General features: G+C 39.8%; 1 protein-coding gene across 1 annotated transcript in view; it reads left to right on the forward strand.

Annotated features, from left to right (window-relative positions):
- The window catches only part of CAPN10 (calpain 10), a 423,833-nt gene that overhangs the window by 141,700 nt on the left and 262,727 nt on the right, over positions 1-19,406 (forward strand). The window contains exon 5 of the mRNA XM_044070888.1: positions 7,781-7,995. Within this exon, the coding sequence (XP_043926823.1) occupies positions 7,781-7,995 (215 nt within the window). The remainder of the gene's footprint in view (positions 1-7,780; positions 7,996-19,406) is intronic.

Consider the following 19,406-nt stretch of genomic DNA (forward strand, 5'->3'; position numbering starts at 1 on the left):
AATTTTTAAAAATTTAAGATATTGCATTAATGCCTTGGAAGGAGGCAGATATCTAGGTCAACTAACAATGTTGTAGTGAGCTGTAAGGAAAGCATAATAAAATTTAATCGACACCATATTACAATGGTACTATAACTGTCTAATTTCAGTTTCGCCATTTCATCACACATTTAATGTTTAATGATTCATTAATGCCTGGAGGAGCTTTAGCATTAAGGAGAAGTTGCCATCGCAACTCTGACTTCCAGCAGAATATCTCTATCTCTAAAAAATAAAGGAACAGAATCAAGTACCAGAAGTTTAAAATCAATTAATTCTTTACAAATAAGGCTGTGTTTAGCTAATGCATTGCTTAAGTCTGCCTTTTTAATAGCATAATAATGCTCTTTTATTCTTGTAGAAAGTCTGCGTATAGTTTTCCCTATGTAAAAAGCTGGACAGGTGGAGCAAACTGCTGCATATACCACAAGAATAGACTTAGTCAAAATGGTTATCAAAATGTACAGTGAAATTGTTACGTTTAAAAGTGTAAGAAATACCTGTATTAATCCATTTACAAGTAATGCAGCTGTTATATGAAAACATACCTTTGGAAGGATTAAATACTGAAGGGGAAATCAAAAAAGGAGAATCCCTATTTTCAACTAACAGTTTTAATGCTTTAACCTTCTTATATGAAAAAATAGGGTAAGGGCCCAGTTTCAGGTTAACATCTTGACTGGAAGTCAAAATATCCCAGTTCATGAAAATCTTTTTAATAGCAGCAGAATCCCTACAAATGGGAACTGGGAATGCGGAAAGTCTATCATCTGCAGTGTTAGCAGAGTTGGTGGATGTGACAAGGTTAGAATCATGTGTAGTGTTACTGCTTGATGAAGAAATACCTTGTGTGTGGTCCGAAACCGTAGTGGTAGAGGCCACATTTTTGGGTAAAAAACCTTTATGAATAATAGGAGGAAATTTACTATGCCTAGGTCTACTGACTTCTGAAAAAATAGACTGCAATTGTACCTCTGGGGTATCCTCTTTCTAACAGAAAAGAGGAAAACGTCTGACATGCAATATAGGAGTGGTCATCTGATATTATATGGGACAATCTGATAAATTGTCCTCTAGCCATGTTAAGTTTCATAAATAAAGGGTGGATGCTTCTGTAATGTAAATAATTATTCCTGAAAAGTATCCTTTCTGTAAATGGTAGAAGACCAGGTATGGGATGTGGAATCAAGTGATACAATGGCATCTAAAAAATTAACAGAAGGTCCCTTAGCAGACGATTTAAAATTCAAAAAAGGAATAGACGTAGAAATCTGGTAGAGAAAGTCATCTAAAAGTTGTTCACTACCCTCCCATACAAAAAAAAGATGGTCAGTGTATCTCCTATATAAAAACACATGTTCAAATCCAGATAAAGTAGTTAAGGCCGTAATTTCCCACCATGCCAAAACCAAGTTAGCAAAGGCTGGTGCTAATTTAGCCCCCATTGCTACTCCTTTCTTTTGATGGAAAATGATGTTTGCAAAATAGAAGAAATTGTTCTTCAAAACTAAATTGGTGAGGGTGCAGATGGTATGAATCTTGTTTTGTGAAAAGGAAGTACATTTACTTAAATAATTTTGTAAGTACTGGATACCAATATCGTGAGGAATGTTGGTATACAAGGACTCAATATCAAGAGTGACCAAAATAATCGGAGATGAAGGGGGTAGGTTGAGAAATAATACGTTAAGGAAATCCCAGGAATCTCATAAGAAAAAAGGAGTTTTTTGCACAATGGGATTTAATATCATATCAACATATGCTGCTATGCCTTCTGTCTTGGTCCTTTTATTTTAAACAATATGCCTAAAGGGCGGATTAACTTGATTCTTATGAATTTTCGGAATTCCAAAAAGTTTCCCTAAATTAGGATAGTTAGAGGAGATAAATGTGGCTTCAGTGTCAGAAATATAATTATTTTTCAACAAATCAGTAATGGAATTATCTGTAGACCTGAAAGCTTTTTTGACTTTAGAAAGGCTTTGTCACATTGGATGACATCAGCAGGATTGCCAATTTAGGGCATTCAAATTGTATGTAATGTGACTACCCTAAAAAGCATTGTTCTGTACACAGTCAGACTCGCTCTCTCTCGCTCTCTCTCGCTCTCTCTCGCTCTCTCTCGCTCTCTCTCGCTCTCTCTCGCTCTCTCTCGCTCTCTCCTCTCCCTCCCTCTCCCTCCCTCCCTCTCTCTCTCTCTCTCCCTCCCTCTCTCTCTCCCTCCCTCTCCTCCCTCTCTCTCTCTCTCTCTCTCTCTCTCTCTCTCTCCCTCCCTCACACTCTCTCTCACGGATTAGAACTCTTACCTAACTAATTTATCATACTACAGCAGTACACAGTTACAGGACTTGCAACTGAGATTACTGGGCTACAGCCTTCGCAGAGGTGTATTTCTAGGTGAATGACAGCAGCCTTGCCAAAGTAGAGCATTTGAATTGTAGGGAGTGTTACTACCCTAAAAAGCATTGCCCTGTAGTCTGACACGCAATCACACACACAGTTGCCAAGTCTGGGATTAGAACATGTACCTAACTAATTTATCACACTACAGCAGTACTCCATTATGGCATGTGCTACAGAGATTACTGGGCTACACCCTTCCCGGAGGTGTATTTCTAGGTGGATATCATCAGCAGCCGTACCAAAGTTGAGCATTTCAATTGTAGGTAGTGTGACCACCCTAAAAAGCATTGCTGTCTACACAGACACACACAGGCACGCACAGTTGCAATGTTTGGGATTAGAACTCCTACCCAACTAGTTTATGTTTACGGCAGTGCGCAGTTATGGGACATGCCATGGAGATTACTGGGCTACAACTCTCCCAAAGGTGTATTTCTCAGTGGATGACCTCAGCATGCTTGCCATAGTAGGGCTATGGGGAGGGCAATTTGTGTGCATGGGCCATAACCCATTCATCTAGGGGTTGACAACTCCACTTGAGGGCACAAACAGGGTTATATTTCACAGGTACACATTTACAACTGCTAGATGACTACTACTTGTACAGTGATGTTGCATAGCTAGCACATGCACTACATAGTATGTAATGCTGACAGATACCTGTGGCTAGTATCTGCAATGAGAGACATATGACTCATGTGGTTGTGGCCCTTTGGCTGTGTGCTGGGTGGGACAAGCCTGGATGGCTCCTTGTCACACTCACTCTTTCACACATCTATGTACCTTTGGCTTATTGTAGTGTGTTATCCTTACATATATGTCTGTATTCCTATCCACTGTGCAAAGCATGAGTCATACACACTGAGGAGTGTCTGCACTAACAACTGCGACTGCCAGGTATGTCTGGTCCACTGGTGTTTGCAGACATGGCCTTCATGTGTTTAAGTGTGTGAGCATACCCAGTATGGCCTTTCAGTATGTTGTTGACTGACATTGCCTTCATTTCTCCAAGTGTGTGAGCATGCCCAGTACGCCCATTTGTATTGCATGTGTGGATAGTCCAGGTAGTTTGTACTGCAGTGCTGACTTTCGTGCTGTGCACCTACAGGTAGCATGCTGTCTCTGCAGGGTATCTGTTTATCATGTGTCATTGGTTGTTACTACATTTCTGCATAGAATGGGGGGCACACCTGTTTATTTCTACACAGGATTGGGGGCACCTGTCTGTTACTGCATTTCTACGTAGGATGGGGGAGCACACCTGACACTTGTACACATTTGCTATGACTGTACTGGTATGTCAAGTACTCTTTCATTCTGTAGTCTTACCTGTCATGCTTCCTAGAGGCATACCACTGTACTACTGAACTTAGCTTTAATTTACCTGCATATTTGTTTCAGACTTCCTACCCTTCAGAACTGACATCCCACTGCCTGACCTGCTGTAGTCTTTGTAGACTTGGGGGTTACCCATAGGCATCATTCAGAGGTCATAGCACAGCCTTTGTGTTTGTCTACACCTGTCCTGCTGGCTGTGACAGTTTGGTATGTGAAACCCCCTTGACTGCCATGTGCGAGTAGCTTACCTTGTGGGTGTCCCATTAGTGAGGATAGTGGTGCTGCACGGCTGCTTATGTTGGATGCACATTGTACACTCCCTACACTTGGTTAAGCACAGGTTGCGTAATGTTTGGCATTCCTTTTATTGTATGCGAGAGAGAGAGGCGTTATTCCCTGGGTCCCTCCTGTGTCAGTGTATGTGCTATGCGTTGCCCCTTTACCAAGGCCAGGGCATACTGGGCACGCCTCCTCCTGTCTACTGTGGCAGGCTCAGGTTGTTGTTCCTCTACGTCACTCTGTGCCTGTGCAGGCCTTTGCAATGGTGGGGGTTATGTGGCCCTGCCCCATGCTGTTCCTGCTGCAGCTGTTTCAACAGGATCATATTGTGTAGCATGGCACATACGAGGACAATTTGGGTACATGTAGCTGGTGAGTACTGCAAGGCTCCACCAGATGTGTTCTGGCACTGGAACTGTGACTTGAGCATCCCAAACACATGCTCTACTATAATTCTAGTCTGTGCACGTACCTCATTATGGAATTCTGTATGTGTGCATTTCTGATGGGTATTACAAGCCACGGCTCCAGTGCGTATCCAGCATCCCCTACTAGGTTACCGTCAGGGATGTTCCTATTGGCAAATCTCTGGTACAGCTGCATCAGATGCCAGATATGGGACTCGTGATAGCTTCCAGGGCAGCTAGCACACACATTCATTATTGTGCCCTGGGCATTGCACATGTCCTAGCAGTTGATGGAGTGGAAGCCCTTGCAGTTGATTTAGACCCTACCCCGCTCACCGGGTGGTGCTTTGAGTATGTGCTTGCAGTTTATAGCACCCACTACCTCAGGGTATTCTGCTATTTAGTGGAACAGTTGCATATTGCTGGCCAATGCTTCACATGTGTTGGGGAAATGTACGTGCTCACCGACGTGCTGACATGGCATCTAGGAACTGGAGGAGTACCCTGGATGCTGATGCCTGTGAGATCCCGATTGTATCCCCCAGCTGGCCTGTGGAAGGTACCTGTAGCTAGTATTCTTAGACTTACGCATACCTTGGTATCCACTGGGATGGGTTCCCCTCTTTAGGTGTCAGGTGTGGCCGGCACAGCTCAACAATTTGCTGTAGGAGGTCCCTGTCCACCCTATAACGCTCCATTATCTCCAGCTCATGTAGCCCCTGGTAGGTTATTCTGGGTCTGTACACTCTTCTCAGTCTCCTCACTGTGGGTTGATGGACAGTATTCACATCCTCACCACCCTCAGCCTCTTCCACAAGTTGTATGATAGCTATTGCAGCCTCTATCATTTTGCTGTTGTGAGTGTTAAAAGTTCCCTGCTTTACACCAGTGGTGTATAGTGTGGGAAAAACCAGAGGGGAAGATGTTTGCATAGTTTATAGTAGTGTTCTGGGCTGGGCTGGTCTGCTGCCTGTGTAATTGGCTGATTCTGATGCATTTCACCTGCCAGCTATGCTAGTTCTCCTTGATTACCTTCCTACTCCTGTTTTCTCTTCCCATTGGCTTCCTTTTTTAAGCCGGGGGCACGCTGCACAAACAGTGTTCAAATATGCACAGTGTTATTTCCTAGTTTACCTTTTTTCTTTAAAACCCGGTGCGTGGCGTGCACACCCGCTTAGGCAATGTAAAGAGTGCTAAGCAGATTCAGACAAAACCCCTAGCGTAGCTGTGCTAAGCTAGGAGCAAGCCCATGCCGCAGGGCTCTAGTCTGCTTACAGTATGCCTGACATACCCCCCCCCCCATGATGTCACCTAACTCCTAGGGTTTTGCACCAAGCCATTCCTACTCTTACACTGTTGGGACCTGTCTCACATGCTGGGGAGAACTGGGATTCGCCATCATTCCTCACATTTGCATAGGATTGCCTGCTAATGTATAGTTACATATCTCACACTGACCCTCCCCCCTTAGCAACCACTACTCACTGACCATGTTGTCTTCTGCCTGCCATTGACTTGCATGGCAGATTACTTATTTTAGTTGGAATGCTTAATTTAGGTTTTTGTTTCCCCCGATCCCTTTGCATGCTGCTGCCCTATGCTTAAACAGCCAAGATCGGCTAAAAAAAAATTAAAGTTAATTTTTGTACTTTATTTTCACTTTTGCAATGCCAAAGGCCTTTTACTTTGCCATCGGCATGCTTACTACATGATATGCAGCCTTTATTTGGGGCTGTCACAGCTCCGTTTTCGAGTTTGCAGAAATGTACTCTGTTACTAACCAAGTACATTTCTGCAGATTGCACTAGTCCTGCATGGCCGGTTGCAAGCTTCCTGGAAAGCAAAATCTCCTCATTTGCATGTTTTTCTCCTGCAAATGGGGAGATTTGTATAAAGGGTTTTAGTCCATTCTGGACTAGTGCAGGAGCCCTCATGCATGTCCCTACAGGCTGTTCCTGCATCGCACAGCAAACATATTGCCTGCTAGAGCTCCTGGACTGATCTTGCACATTGTGCAATGCATAATGAATCCGGGGGCATATTTAAACCATAAGGTCCTGCAGTGTCATCCTTGATTGCCATTGCAATTCCTTGCTTTCTTACTTAACGTACTGTGGCCCCCCTTAGTTTTTGTTTTGGATGTTCAACAAAATGTGTGTGCCCATCATGTTGAATGTTTTCAGAGGACATTTGAACAATCTTTCATTTTGATCCGATACATGTGTTTATAAATTCTATCTGAGTGCCCTTTCTGTTTTATCTATATAAAAATGTGAACAGTTATGACGCACTGCTATATAGACTACTCTGTTAGTTAAGCAGTGTGGATGAAAAATGCCATAACCCCTAATAATGACATCTTCACCTTTGTTTAAATAAGGACAATACTTGCACCTTCCACATTTAAAGGTTCCTGTTTTTCCCTCTTCCCTCTTGCATTCCCAGTGCCAGTCCATAATCTTTTAGTGCAATTCTTAATTCGGCAATCCTTTTTATAAATAATACATGGGCATCTCTGGCCACCTGTGTCTATACATCGAGTTTCAAAAACTTTCCAATTTTTCCCAGCCGTTTACCTAATTGTTCCTGCATCACCATATTCTGCTAAGCTCCTGTCTTTTTTCCTGTTAAGCATTTCCTTTGGAACAGTAGAAAGTGTTTCACTGTCGGTCTTTCTGTGGGATTTGTTGTCAGAATAAGAGTCTCCTTCTTGATGGCTCACTGTTTATGGGATCAACCTTTACTCTTTAGCCTGTCATGCATCAAAAAATGTCTTTGATCCCCCAGGAAAATTTGACCAAGAGGGCAGTCATCATGGTAGTCATTATGGGCTCTGAAGATGTTTTACTTCCTCATCATCCCTAACTTTGCATCACATGGCAAGATGCTGAGGAGTGGACATTAAATGGACTGCCAGTTGAGGATATCCTCTCATTTCTGCAAGGAGTGTTCCCTCCAAACATCCCTACCCTTTAACCCTGCAGCATGAGGGGTGGTCCTCTAGTCTCATCCATGGTGATTGCCCCATCTTGTGTGTCTTTACATGCATGTAAACCCCACCTTCCGTGTGGTAGAGGTCATTGGGCCATGTCCCTTAAATGCTTCTCCTGCCAGGCTCTGTGAATGCATGGGCCATTAACTGAACACCGGTTGCCTGGGTCACAGTTCGGGCTCAGTCTGTCTCAGTGCTATACTAAGCTTTGGTGTGGAAGATTTTCTTTGTGACTGTACCTGTCTGTAAAAATAGAGCTGCATAGAAATTGTTAGATTTTCTTGACCAGAAATTCTCACTTTTTTTTTTTTTTTGATTTTAGGTTGCATGGGTGTTATGAAGATCTCTGGGCAGGAAAAGTGGCTGATGCTTTGTTGGACATTACAGGTGGGATAGTAGAGAGATGGACATTGGGCAGTACTGGGAGTAAAGCCATGGTACACGAAGCTGGTGGTGTTATCATGAATGTTGCCTTGACGAATTTGCTGGAGCAGAAGAATAAGTACTTTGTTTGTTCAGTCTACAGACCATATGAAGGTACGGTTCCACATATTTTGTTTTAACTTTATGTAATTGGGTAACCTAGTAGATGCTTTACATATTTGGAAAGTGACTGGATCTCCGTTACATTGCAGACACACAGAAGGTTAGCTTTGGTAGATTGGGTGCTAACATTGCTGAAGGCTATGTGAAAAAAAAATATACTTGTCATTTAAGGAGTATTGTCAGATAAGTAGTAAGAGTTAAGTGGGGTCCCTCTCTCCACTATGTCCCTAAACTTCTTCCACTAGATCCTGTTTAGAGTCTGGTGTAGCTGCCCTCTGTAGCTACCATATCAAGTAAAAGGAGCATGCAGCCACTTGTGTTCACTTGGTGGTTTTTTAAAAAGGTGATAGAATGGCATTGCTATGTGAAATCACCATCACTTGAATGTTAATTACAGCGGAGATGGATTCCTTGCATACTTGTTTCCCTGTATGTTGCAAAAGTGGAATCTATCACTGTTTCAGTTCTCCTTAAATTTGTACCTTTTCAAACTGTTGAATGAATGATCTGAAAGCTTGTGCCTGTGTCTTCTGTAAGCACACAGGTACATACTATTCATGTGGTTTCTACATGCTGATTGCATTATGTTGAAAGAAGCAGCAATTTATTGCTCTTCTGCTTCTAATCATAAACATTTGTAGGATTTACAAAACGGATCTTTAGTAAATGAAGGCTACTTTTTTGTTTAGTTGCAGTAAAGTTACTTGACGTGCATTATTTATAATGCCGCTTGTGTTGAAGTAATTTGTTTAACATTTTGCTATGCTTAATGTTTGGATGTTTTTAATTTTATGTACTTTTCCCTTTAGTATTAACATATTACTAGAGAAAACTGTATAAACCTATGCAGTATACATATCTTAATGTCTTTGTATATATAATATAGATACATACATATATATATATATATATATATATATATATATATATATGTGTGTGTGTGTATATATATATATATATATATATATATGTGTGTGTGTGCGTGTATCTGTCCATCCATGGCTGTAACTCAAAAGGTACAATCACATTTGGTAAAAAAAAAAAAAATTCTTTTGGGTACAAGAGAACACACATTAGTTTTATATAGTGTAGGTAAACAGGAGTGTGCAGGAAGATTAATGTTTAAATGAAAAGTGGTGGTTATGAAGATGTCTAAGAATGCATTATAGCAGTTGGTGTGAATATGCAAATATTTGTGGGTTGAAGTTAGAGTAAGAGTTAGATAAGATCGATTCAGTGTTGTGCATGTGTTATGTTGTCTGTATCGGTGGTACTGTTAGAGAAGGGGGGGGTTAGTAAAGTGATGTGTAGGGTTAGTGGCATGGTTACAGTTAGCATTAGCACACAAGTAAATGGTATAGGTGGTACATTGACAAATTGTCAGCTTGATATAAGTCACTTTACAATACAGTATTGGATTTTTGTGTGTAATAAAGTTTGGCACTTGGATTTGATGCCAAAGATCTAGCTTAGGTAAAAAAAGTACTGCAGGTTGATATAGTTAAAAGAAGACTCCACCTTAAAACTCAAAAACATTTTTTCATTTTATGTTAGTGATTTTGAGGCATTAAAATAGCTCAGAAAACAAAGTGCTTTTACAATTTTAATGTTTTTACCACAAAATGGATAATGCAGACTGCCTTGATGATGTGGACTTGTTTTCTTGCTTTCATTCCTTCTTCCCAGAATATATTTCAAGTCCTCTTTATAGGAGTCATTCTAGACATAAGGAACTGGTGTTGGTTTCTCATGCCATTAAGATAGAACAGCACAGGACTGTGAAACATTTTCATCTAGCATATGTTCCGTAACAGAGCTACTTCTGTGTTTTCCTGACTGAGCCTCATTTGTGTCTTTCAGAGCTTGTTCTATGCAATAAGTAGCTGTTAGCTACTTCCAGCAAAAGAAAGTAGGTAAATAGGCTTTTATAAAGGAATTCTTTTGTAGTTATAGAAAAAAATTGACAGACCTGCCCTCCCCCACACACTGTCATGTTAAGGTGTGAAAACTCAATGCAGTAAATGATCCTTGCTCTGTCATGTAGCACTGAAAAGGACTCCAAACTTAGTTTGGTGTACTTCTCACTGCCTTCAGTGGGACGTTTTTCTCTCATGAATGATGCAGAATTAAAATGAATTGTATGTCATGTTCAATCCCCCCCCCCTTTATTTAGTATTTATACTTCAATAACCAGGAAAATGAAGTAGTCCCAGGAATCTTTTCAGGCATGACTTGGGCCGTATTGGCAAAGGTAATAAGTAATAAATGCACTTAGCAGTACAAAGAAAAAAATACTTGAGATTAAGACATCTACAAAGATTGCATGTACAACACGCAATCAGTGTGTGATAGTGAATAAGTAAAGCATTAAAAATATTTACTAGAATGTATTCATTAATAACACTTAACTCTGCTATGTTAACTTAATTATTAATTAATGAATTGTATGCACCATTATTGCACAATTCACAGTGCTGTCAGATGTGACTGTTCTGTAAATGACTAAAAATCAACAAGTGAATATTTTATGGTTTCACAAAGGAAAAGAGCAGTGGAATAATTATATTTGCATCACTTCTGTTGTACTAAGCTACAGTAAACTTTCAGTTAATCGGAACTCAAGCAACCAGAACTCTGTCAGAAAAAAACTTGAAGAAATACAGTACAGTATGAACAGTTCAGTTTTTCATGTGTTGTACTTTGTATCACCCCACAGAAACGCACCTTACATTTTTAGAATTTGAGTTTTAAAAAGGAAGATAGAAATTCCCTCGCTGCCCAACCTGCGAACAAGTCAAACCAATTAAGTCAGATTGCTAAAATGTCAACAACTGCTCCATACTCGGTTTGCATCAGATTGCACATTCTCTGTCCGATCTCTTACACACACTGTTCAGCTTTCATACGCCTCTCTGATCTGTCTCACACAGTTGCTTCTTCTTTCATACGTGCATTTACTCTCTCTCTCTGTTCAGTTCATTAAATTCCAATCCAGTCAGCTTGCCACTGGAAACGGTTCCACGTGCCACACTTTCTAGTGGAAATATAAGTTTAAAATATTATTCCAGCCAGGCTTGTAATTACTGTATTTCAATATTACAATCAAATCAATACAATGTTTATAGTATGGTATATTACAAGGTACAGTATTTGTCGGGTCTATTTTTAATAGCAACTCTCATGCAACCAGAAACTACACTTACCAGTTCCCATGGGTGTGGGTTAACTGAGTTTACTGTAATATGAAAACATACTAAACCTACAAATTTTGGAATGAACAACCATTGCAATGGAGTCTAACAACAGGTATGGTGAAAAATATTTGGGACGTACAAAGCAACTGAAAGGAGGTTGATTTGGATGACAAGTACACATGCATTCACAGTCTGTGTGTATATATATTTGTGTGCATCTTTATACGTGTATATTATGTATATACACACACACTCGCATCAGTATGTTGGTGCATTTGTGACTCAGAAAAATATCAATTGCATATTTCTCTGTAGATGTATTTACACTGTACTGCATCCCACATATAGTATTATACATGCTACATAAATACATTTCATGGTTCACTGTCATTTGAAAATAGCAATATTTTTTGATCAAATTGAATCGTTAAGTTGAAAGTAGTAATGTTGGAAATTTACAGTGTCGAAAATGACAACAGCGATGATCAACATTCAAACTGCCAATATTCCAATATCAAGTCTGTGTCTATTTCCATTTTTGCAGGGGGGGCAAACCCCCCTACACCCCCCACATCCCCTACATATCAAATATACCAACTCCAAGATCACACTACAAGTGTAGAAAAGAGTACATTTCCCAATCCACACTGTGCTGCCATCTCCATTCATAACGTTGACCTCATAGCAGCAAATGAGTGCTTACTTTAGCTGATGTAACTTTGATCATTTTCATTTCAGCGTAATGTAAATTTTAACACGCATTCTACCAGCTGAGTTTTAAGCAGGAGCCATTCCTCATTATGATAGAAAACCGCATTTTATATACAGCAATATAAATATAAAGGGGAAGGTCTACAAAAGTGTAGTGAGACCAGCTGTGTTATATGGGTTGGAGACAGTGGCATAGACAAAAAGGCATGAGTCAGAGCTGGACATGGCAGAGTTAAAGATGTTAAGATTTGCACTGGGTGTTACGAGGGTTACAGGATTAGCAATAAGTATATTAGAGGGTCAGCCCAGGTTGGAAAGTTTGGAGATGAAGCCAGAGAGGCAAGATTATGTTGGTTTGGACATGTGCTGAGGAGGGATGCAGAGTATATTGGGGAAAAAGATGCTAAGGATGAAGCTGCCAGGTAACAGGAAAAGAGGAAGGCCTAAGAATAAGGTTCATGGATGTGGTGAGAGAGGACATGCAGGTGATTGGTGTGACAGAGGAAAATGCAGAGGACATGAAGAAATGGAAACAGATGATCCTCTGTGGAGACCCCTAATGGGAGCAGCCGAAAGAAAGAAAAATATATATATATATATATATATATATATATATATATATATATATATATATATATATATATATATATATATATATATAGACACAGAGAGAGATGTATAGATAAATAGATTATATATATATATATATATATATATATATATATATATATATATATATATATATATATATATAGAGAGAGAGAGAGAGATAGTATATGTATAAAAAGCTATATTTACATGTATACACAAACAGTTGCACAGAATTTCTATTTTTTTATTTAAAGGACGTGAAGTACACACGGGCATAAAATCAGTTTCTCCGTTATATGGGTATACTTCGATCCATCAAAAGCTCACTTTTGCGAATTCCAAGTGAACTAATCCACTTCAGTGAAAGTGCATTTCAGCGAAAATGCACTTTCACAAATTTTACTTGTATATATGCACACACAGTATTTATGATTTCCTTTTCTTAATGTTAATGCAAGGGCACATAGTAAACTTATGTTGAAGTAAATTCAGCTGTATGTTATGGTTGCCGTCAAAGGTCACATTTCTTTTTTAGACAAGAATATGCTCTTACACTGTGCCACTCTGACTCAGTCAGTAAAAATCTCTTACCATGGATCTGTGTGAACCAAATATGCATCCCCCTCTGGAAGGATGTCACAAAAATGCATACAATTTTCTTTATGAACAGTATCAGTGCATCTGATTGATAGGGTGGCCGTCTGTCTTTCTCTGCAGTTCTGTCTGTGTCTGTTGGGGTGGCAGCTTGAAAATGGTAAATGTGTTGAAACTTAACAAAAAAAAGAAATTCTGACTTTTTTCTAAATGTCACAGAAATCTTTGGTTCTCTTTTATATAGCAGCTGCTGACATTAACAGTATTAATTGCCCATGTAAGAGTGACAGCAGTTACCAGACAGGGTAAACTACATATTTATCTGTGTCTATGGTATGTCATGCAGGCAGATAGAAATTCCTCTGCAAAGTTTGTGAGAAGTTGAGCTTAAAAAAACAAAAAACTAGGTGCAAGCAAGTTTCTGATAACCTACACATTTACTAGAACCACATTGTAGGGAGAAAAGAAATCTAAGGATTGAGTTAAACTGTAGGAGAGAGCAGAATTTTCCTTTAAATAGGGGAGAGATATAACAGTTGATTGTATTTGGGTGTTATTGAACATTTTTCATTTCTTATCCTTGAAAGTTTGCCTATGTAGTGTAGAATGTCACGCCTCTAGCAGCCAAAACCCATTCCAGAGTACTTTTTGAAAAAATAAACTTTAAAAGTATAAGATAAATGTAAATATTTTGAAACCGTATAAGCTATGAAAACTGTACAAATAGCAATGTATCAATAAGAAGTATTTGCAGTGATAACAGATCATTCATAGTCTTTTCCATAAATACTGTAATGTTACAATTCCCTCAAATTATATTTTTAACTTTCGCAAATTTTCATATTTTGAAAAATGTACAACCTAGATATGTATTTAAAATATTTTTAACCAGACACAAGCTTTCGCATGACGAGGAATTCTTCAATAAGTGCATGTTTGCGATACAGAAATATGAAAACATATGCTTAATTATAATTAACCAAATAAGTAATACTGGATATGCAACTTACAGTGTGCAAATATGAGAGTTTTTATAATGTTTTTATCAACATTTAGTTTCACTTTGTATTGCAACAGTTTCTAAGCCACTCAGTTCCTGAAGTAGTAAGTACATGCAGAAATATTGACTGTTTTCATAATTACTAGCAAACTAGCAATATTTCTAGTGTAGTGTGATATAAACTAGCGTTGACAGTGAATTATCCTATTTCCCATGTTACTGTTTCACTCCATATACCTCAATAACACGTATGTCTCTCCATTATGAAACTGAATTTAAATGTGAAATTATGAACATAAATGTGAAAACATGAAAAACAAGTGGTAAACAAAGACTAATTTCACCATTGCAGGGCATTCTAGACTGTCTTAACATCATTTTGTTAACTCTGCCCTTTCTAATACTGCCTGTTGTAAGCTGGTAAATCAAAGAAGGCACACCCCAAAATGTTTTGGATGCCATAAAGCACAATGGGTGTAAACTGGAACAAAAAAGGAGTTTTAGTCTTGAGCTAGATACAAGGTCTAGTATTTTGAAACGGAGTAAATGTTAGGCAGCAGAACATTGAATATATTATTACATTTGTGTTAAGATGCAGTGAAGTAATAAGTATTCAGTTAGTTTTTTTGTGCTTGCAGTTAAGGTGTTGGTGTGTGTGTACATGTATATCTCTAAAGGCTCATAGCCAAGTATATGCATCCTGCCCTTATGGGGCCATTTTAAGTTTAAACAATATGTATTACTTTATATTTCCAAACTGGGGGAAAAATATTAAATGTCAAGTACTTTATCACTAACTCCTCAAAACAAACTGTGTGACATAAATGTTTTTTACACCATCTCCAAAGTCAGATTAAAGTGGGGAAAGGGGAAATACTACAGTTCCTACTGTACTACAGGCTCGCACAAAATTAGACAGCAGTTAAGATTTTCAGCCAGACACGCAATTTTTTCTAGTTAATGATAAAATCTCTTTGATCAAAGTAATGTCAGCCACAAATATATACGTGTTGCTTGAATTGTACCTACTATATAAATATCAAAAAGTGCAAGTATCCTTCAAGAGAACTTCAAACATCCCATCTCATTGATGATGGAAGTATGTTTTATAAGTATTGCATACAATCAAACTGTAGCTGTTAAATTTAACAACTGGATGTTAATGTAGTTTGTACAGTGTAATTAAGGTTTTAAAAGTAATGTGGTTCCTTATAAAAGTAGGAGTAGATAAAACATTGTAGTCTACTCATTTCATTTTTATGGACTGTGCAACTGCCTTCAGATTATACATTAATAGATAACCTTTTGTTATTGACATAACTCTTCTTAACTGATTGGCATTAAACAGAGTAGTGTAACCATCCTTCTTTGCACCACAAGGGACTGTGCTGGACTCTTGTATTACCCCTAGTTCCAACATTTCCTGCAGCTCCTCTCTCAGAGTCTGACTCTCTCAGGCACCCAATAAGGGGCCTGCTTAATAGGCCCTTTGGGGTCCTGTATCCACCTGGTGCTGCAACAGGTTGGTGCACCCTGGTTTCCCAGTGAACATGTCCCCAAACTCCTGTAACAGTGCTCAGATTTCTCAAACCTGGGTAGAGGATAGCTGCTGAGACATTACTACCCCTTCCACTGCAGTCAACTCTGTTCAAGGTAACATCAGTACCCACAAGCAGCTGTGGCTCATCTTCAGTCTCCTTGCTACAGGGTAGTTCCCTCCCTGACGTAACCACCTCACCAGTTCTGGCTACAAACCCTATTCAGTGCATCTGCAGGGATTTGCTCTAACACACCTACTTGCTTGCTTCCTTTTCCACCCTCCCAGTCAAGGTGAACCCTAGCCAAAGGTATTTGGAATAGGATACCTCCTAAAGCTGTGACTGGAGTAGACTGTCAAAGCAAGTACTGCTCCACTTTAACCATTCCACGCTTCACAATGATTAGGTCAGAGGCTCTCTCTTAGCAGTGGCCTCTTTCCCATTTACTAAGATGAGATATAACCTCTTGTGGTAGTTTGGAACCCTTGTTGTCTCAAGACAACTTACAGCTGCATTCTGTTATTCCCACTTACTGGTTGGCCCACCTTTTTTTCCACACCTTGCCTCTGTGGACATCTGTATATTACATGGCTTCCTCTGGTTGCATTTGAAACATTTAACCCGTAGTCTTAACATGTACCTGGACTAGTGGCTTCCCCTGCTACTTGGGGGACTCTGTTGGGGTGGGTTATGCTGTCCACTATGGATTCCCTTAGACCAATGCGCAGCACTGGGTATTACTTTCCTGTGCAGTGATGCCCTGCTTGCTATGTATAGGTCTCCCTTTTTCTCCACCTCATTTGCTGTGTTAAATTCTCTGTCAGCTAACCAGACTCTAATGTCCTTAAGCAAAGTGCTAAGGGCTTGTTCCGTCACCAAATGGTCTGCCAGCCCTTTATAAGTGGTGACCTGATATCCACTCGCCCACCTATGAAAATAAGTGCTTAGTTCAGCAATATATTCCAACGCACTTTCATCTGCCTCATGTCTGTGCTTACAAAACTTTTTTATAAGCTTCAGATGTTAACTTAAAACACTCTAAAAGACAATTTTTAACAGTATTGTAATTTAAGCAATCAGTATCAGACATTTTAGAAGAAGCAGTTACAGCTTTACCATGGAGTAAAGGTGCCAGAAACAATACCCTGAGCCTTTGGTCAACATTATACTATTTACATACCCTTTCAGACATATGAATAAAACTGTCAAAATTATCCCCATCTGTAAATTGTGGAAGAAATTTCCTGACCTTTGTGGCTTCTGGGTTCGTTTACTCCCTTCCTCATTACCTCCATGACCCTGGCGAAGTCAGCATTTCCTTCTCATGTTGCCTCTGCCTCTCATTCTCCTCAGCCTCCAGATGTCTCAGTTTCTGTGCTGATTATAGTTCTAACCATTCGGCCTGCAGTTCAAGTCTCTAACAGACTGATTTTTCAGTGACCACTGTTAACAGGCTACAGGAATTCAATATCCACACTACTGAATCAATCATATGTGGATATCCTACCACTGCCCACCAATTAATATGTGACACTCCAGCACTGGCCCAGTAATCAAGGAGCCTCAATCCTCACCACCGGAACAGTGGAGAACATACACACTGGGAGGATGACAAGTACACACACAGTAAAGTGCAGTTTCCCTTAAGAGCACACAAGAGACCACAGTCAGTCTGGGACTGATTTCCCCCTCTTTTTCCAGATTCCCAATAGACTCCCCACTGACACAGCTATAGGGTTGAGATCTCAGCTTAGTGGCCAAACCAGGACCTCCAGCACCCCTGTTTGTCCAACCAGTGCTTCGTGTTCCTGCCCAAGTAGCTGACTCGCACACTCTTGGAGATTTGTTTTACACACACACACACACACACACACACACACACACACACACACACACACACACACACACACACACACACACACACACACACACACACACCTGGGAAAGGTTGGCACAGGTTTACTAGCTGTTCCCCCTTCTGCCCAGACTATAAGGTAGTTTTCACAACCACCAGCCACTGCTTATTAGCTACTTTAATGCCGTTAGCAAAGAGTGCCCAATCTTTGTGTGAGGTTGCTATTAATCCAAGTGGTAGTTTGACAAAGACCAAGGCTATTAGTAGTGGCCTGCACAGTATCACCGAATAGATATGCAAGTACTCTAAGACCTTAAATATCTGTAGACCAGCTACAAGTGAAAGGTTGAAATATAGTTAATAATAAAGAACAAGACAATACCAAATATGTATGCACAGCAATATCAGAGTTCAAAATCACAGGAAATGTTTAAAACAAATGTAGTACAGTCTCAAATGCAGAAAACATCTAAGCTATACTTCATTATATTCCTAATGGAATCTGAGACATTACTGTACCCTAGTTAACTTACAGCAAGGCAAGTGCAGATGTGGTCTGTGGGTCTTTCCAGGTCGAAGTACAAAATGTCCAGTCACACTCAGAGTTCTTAAATTAGTATCAAATATTGCTGCTGGGATACCTGCTTTTTGTCACCTGACTTCAGTTCACATGCTCAATAACCATTGCTAGAAACTGCTAACATTTAGCATCTCCCTGTGTAAATACATAGCCTTCAGATGTTTGCAACTGCTGGAAGACATAAAATAATAGAACACTTAAACAATGCAGAGTTTGACACCCTGTCTCCTTGCTGCACTGAAACTGAAAGGTAACATCTCTTTTATGGAGCAGTTATAAAACAGTTTAATTTCAACTATTTTACTGAAGTTTTACAAGTTAACCTACGTGCCAGTACTACTGTTAAAGCATATACATTTACACAACTACAATAGTTTGTATACATTACTGTTCTTTTTCAGTATGATACACTGTGGATACATCTTTAAGTTCAGTACTGTACAAACCCTTTTCACACACACTTCTGTACCAGCAGTTTGATATACACATAGCATACAGTTCTATTAAATCTGTAACACAAGCATATGAATCATGTTGACATTCACATCTGACATATAAGCATTTACAAAATTCTAGATTGCTGGGCTGACAGTGTCTCCTGTCACACTTCTATCTAAATCTTAATCACAAATGCCATATAATTTACAAAATTCCAGCGTGCTGGGCTGGCAGTATTTTTCTTTGTGACACATGCTTACACCTCGGCTTCTTCTCTTTTGGCTGTTCCCGTTAGAGGTCACCACAGCGGATCATCTGTTTCCATTTCTTCCTGTCCTCTGCATATTGCTCAGTCTCACCAACTGCCTGCGTGTCCTCTCTTCTGCTTTCGGGCATGCCTTCCCCCCCTCTCCTTCTCCTTTGGCCAACAGTAGCCCAATTTCCACCAGCACCCTGTTAGTTAACTACTGGTGGCAGTCGTTAACACGGGTCTCGACCGATCCAGTATGGAAATCTGTATTGTAGTCCGCATATGTTATTTGGCAGAGGTTTTACACTGGATGCCCTTCCTGACATAACCCTCCCCATTTATCCAGGCTTGGGACCGGCATAAAGAAATGCACTGGCTTGTGCATCCCCAGTGGCTGGGTTATGCTTACACCTCGGCTGCTCACTACAAAATGGCACTCTTGCTTGCACGTTCTCAGTACTTTTATATGCACGTGCTTGTTGACTGGAAAGCTGCTTGAAGGTGCATCACACACACTGATTTACATCCTCCTCCTTTACTGAGCTATCTTGTATTGACAATGACATTTGAATAGGCATGTAAATTATGCAGACAATAATAAATATTCATGTCCAGGTTTCTGTGTATCTGGAACTAGGTTTATAAGTGCGA

The sequence above is a fragment of the Protopterus annectens genome, chromosome 4.part1 (assembly GCF_019279795.1).
Source record: "Protopterus annectens isolate FY-2018-M chromosome 4.part1, PAN1.0, whole genome shotgun sequence".
Classification (NCBI taxonomy): Eukaryota; Metazoa; Chordata; order Ceratodontiformes; family Protopteridae; genus Protopterus; species Protopterus annectens.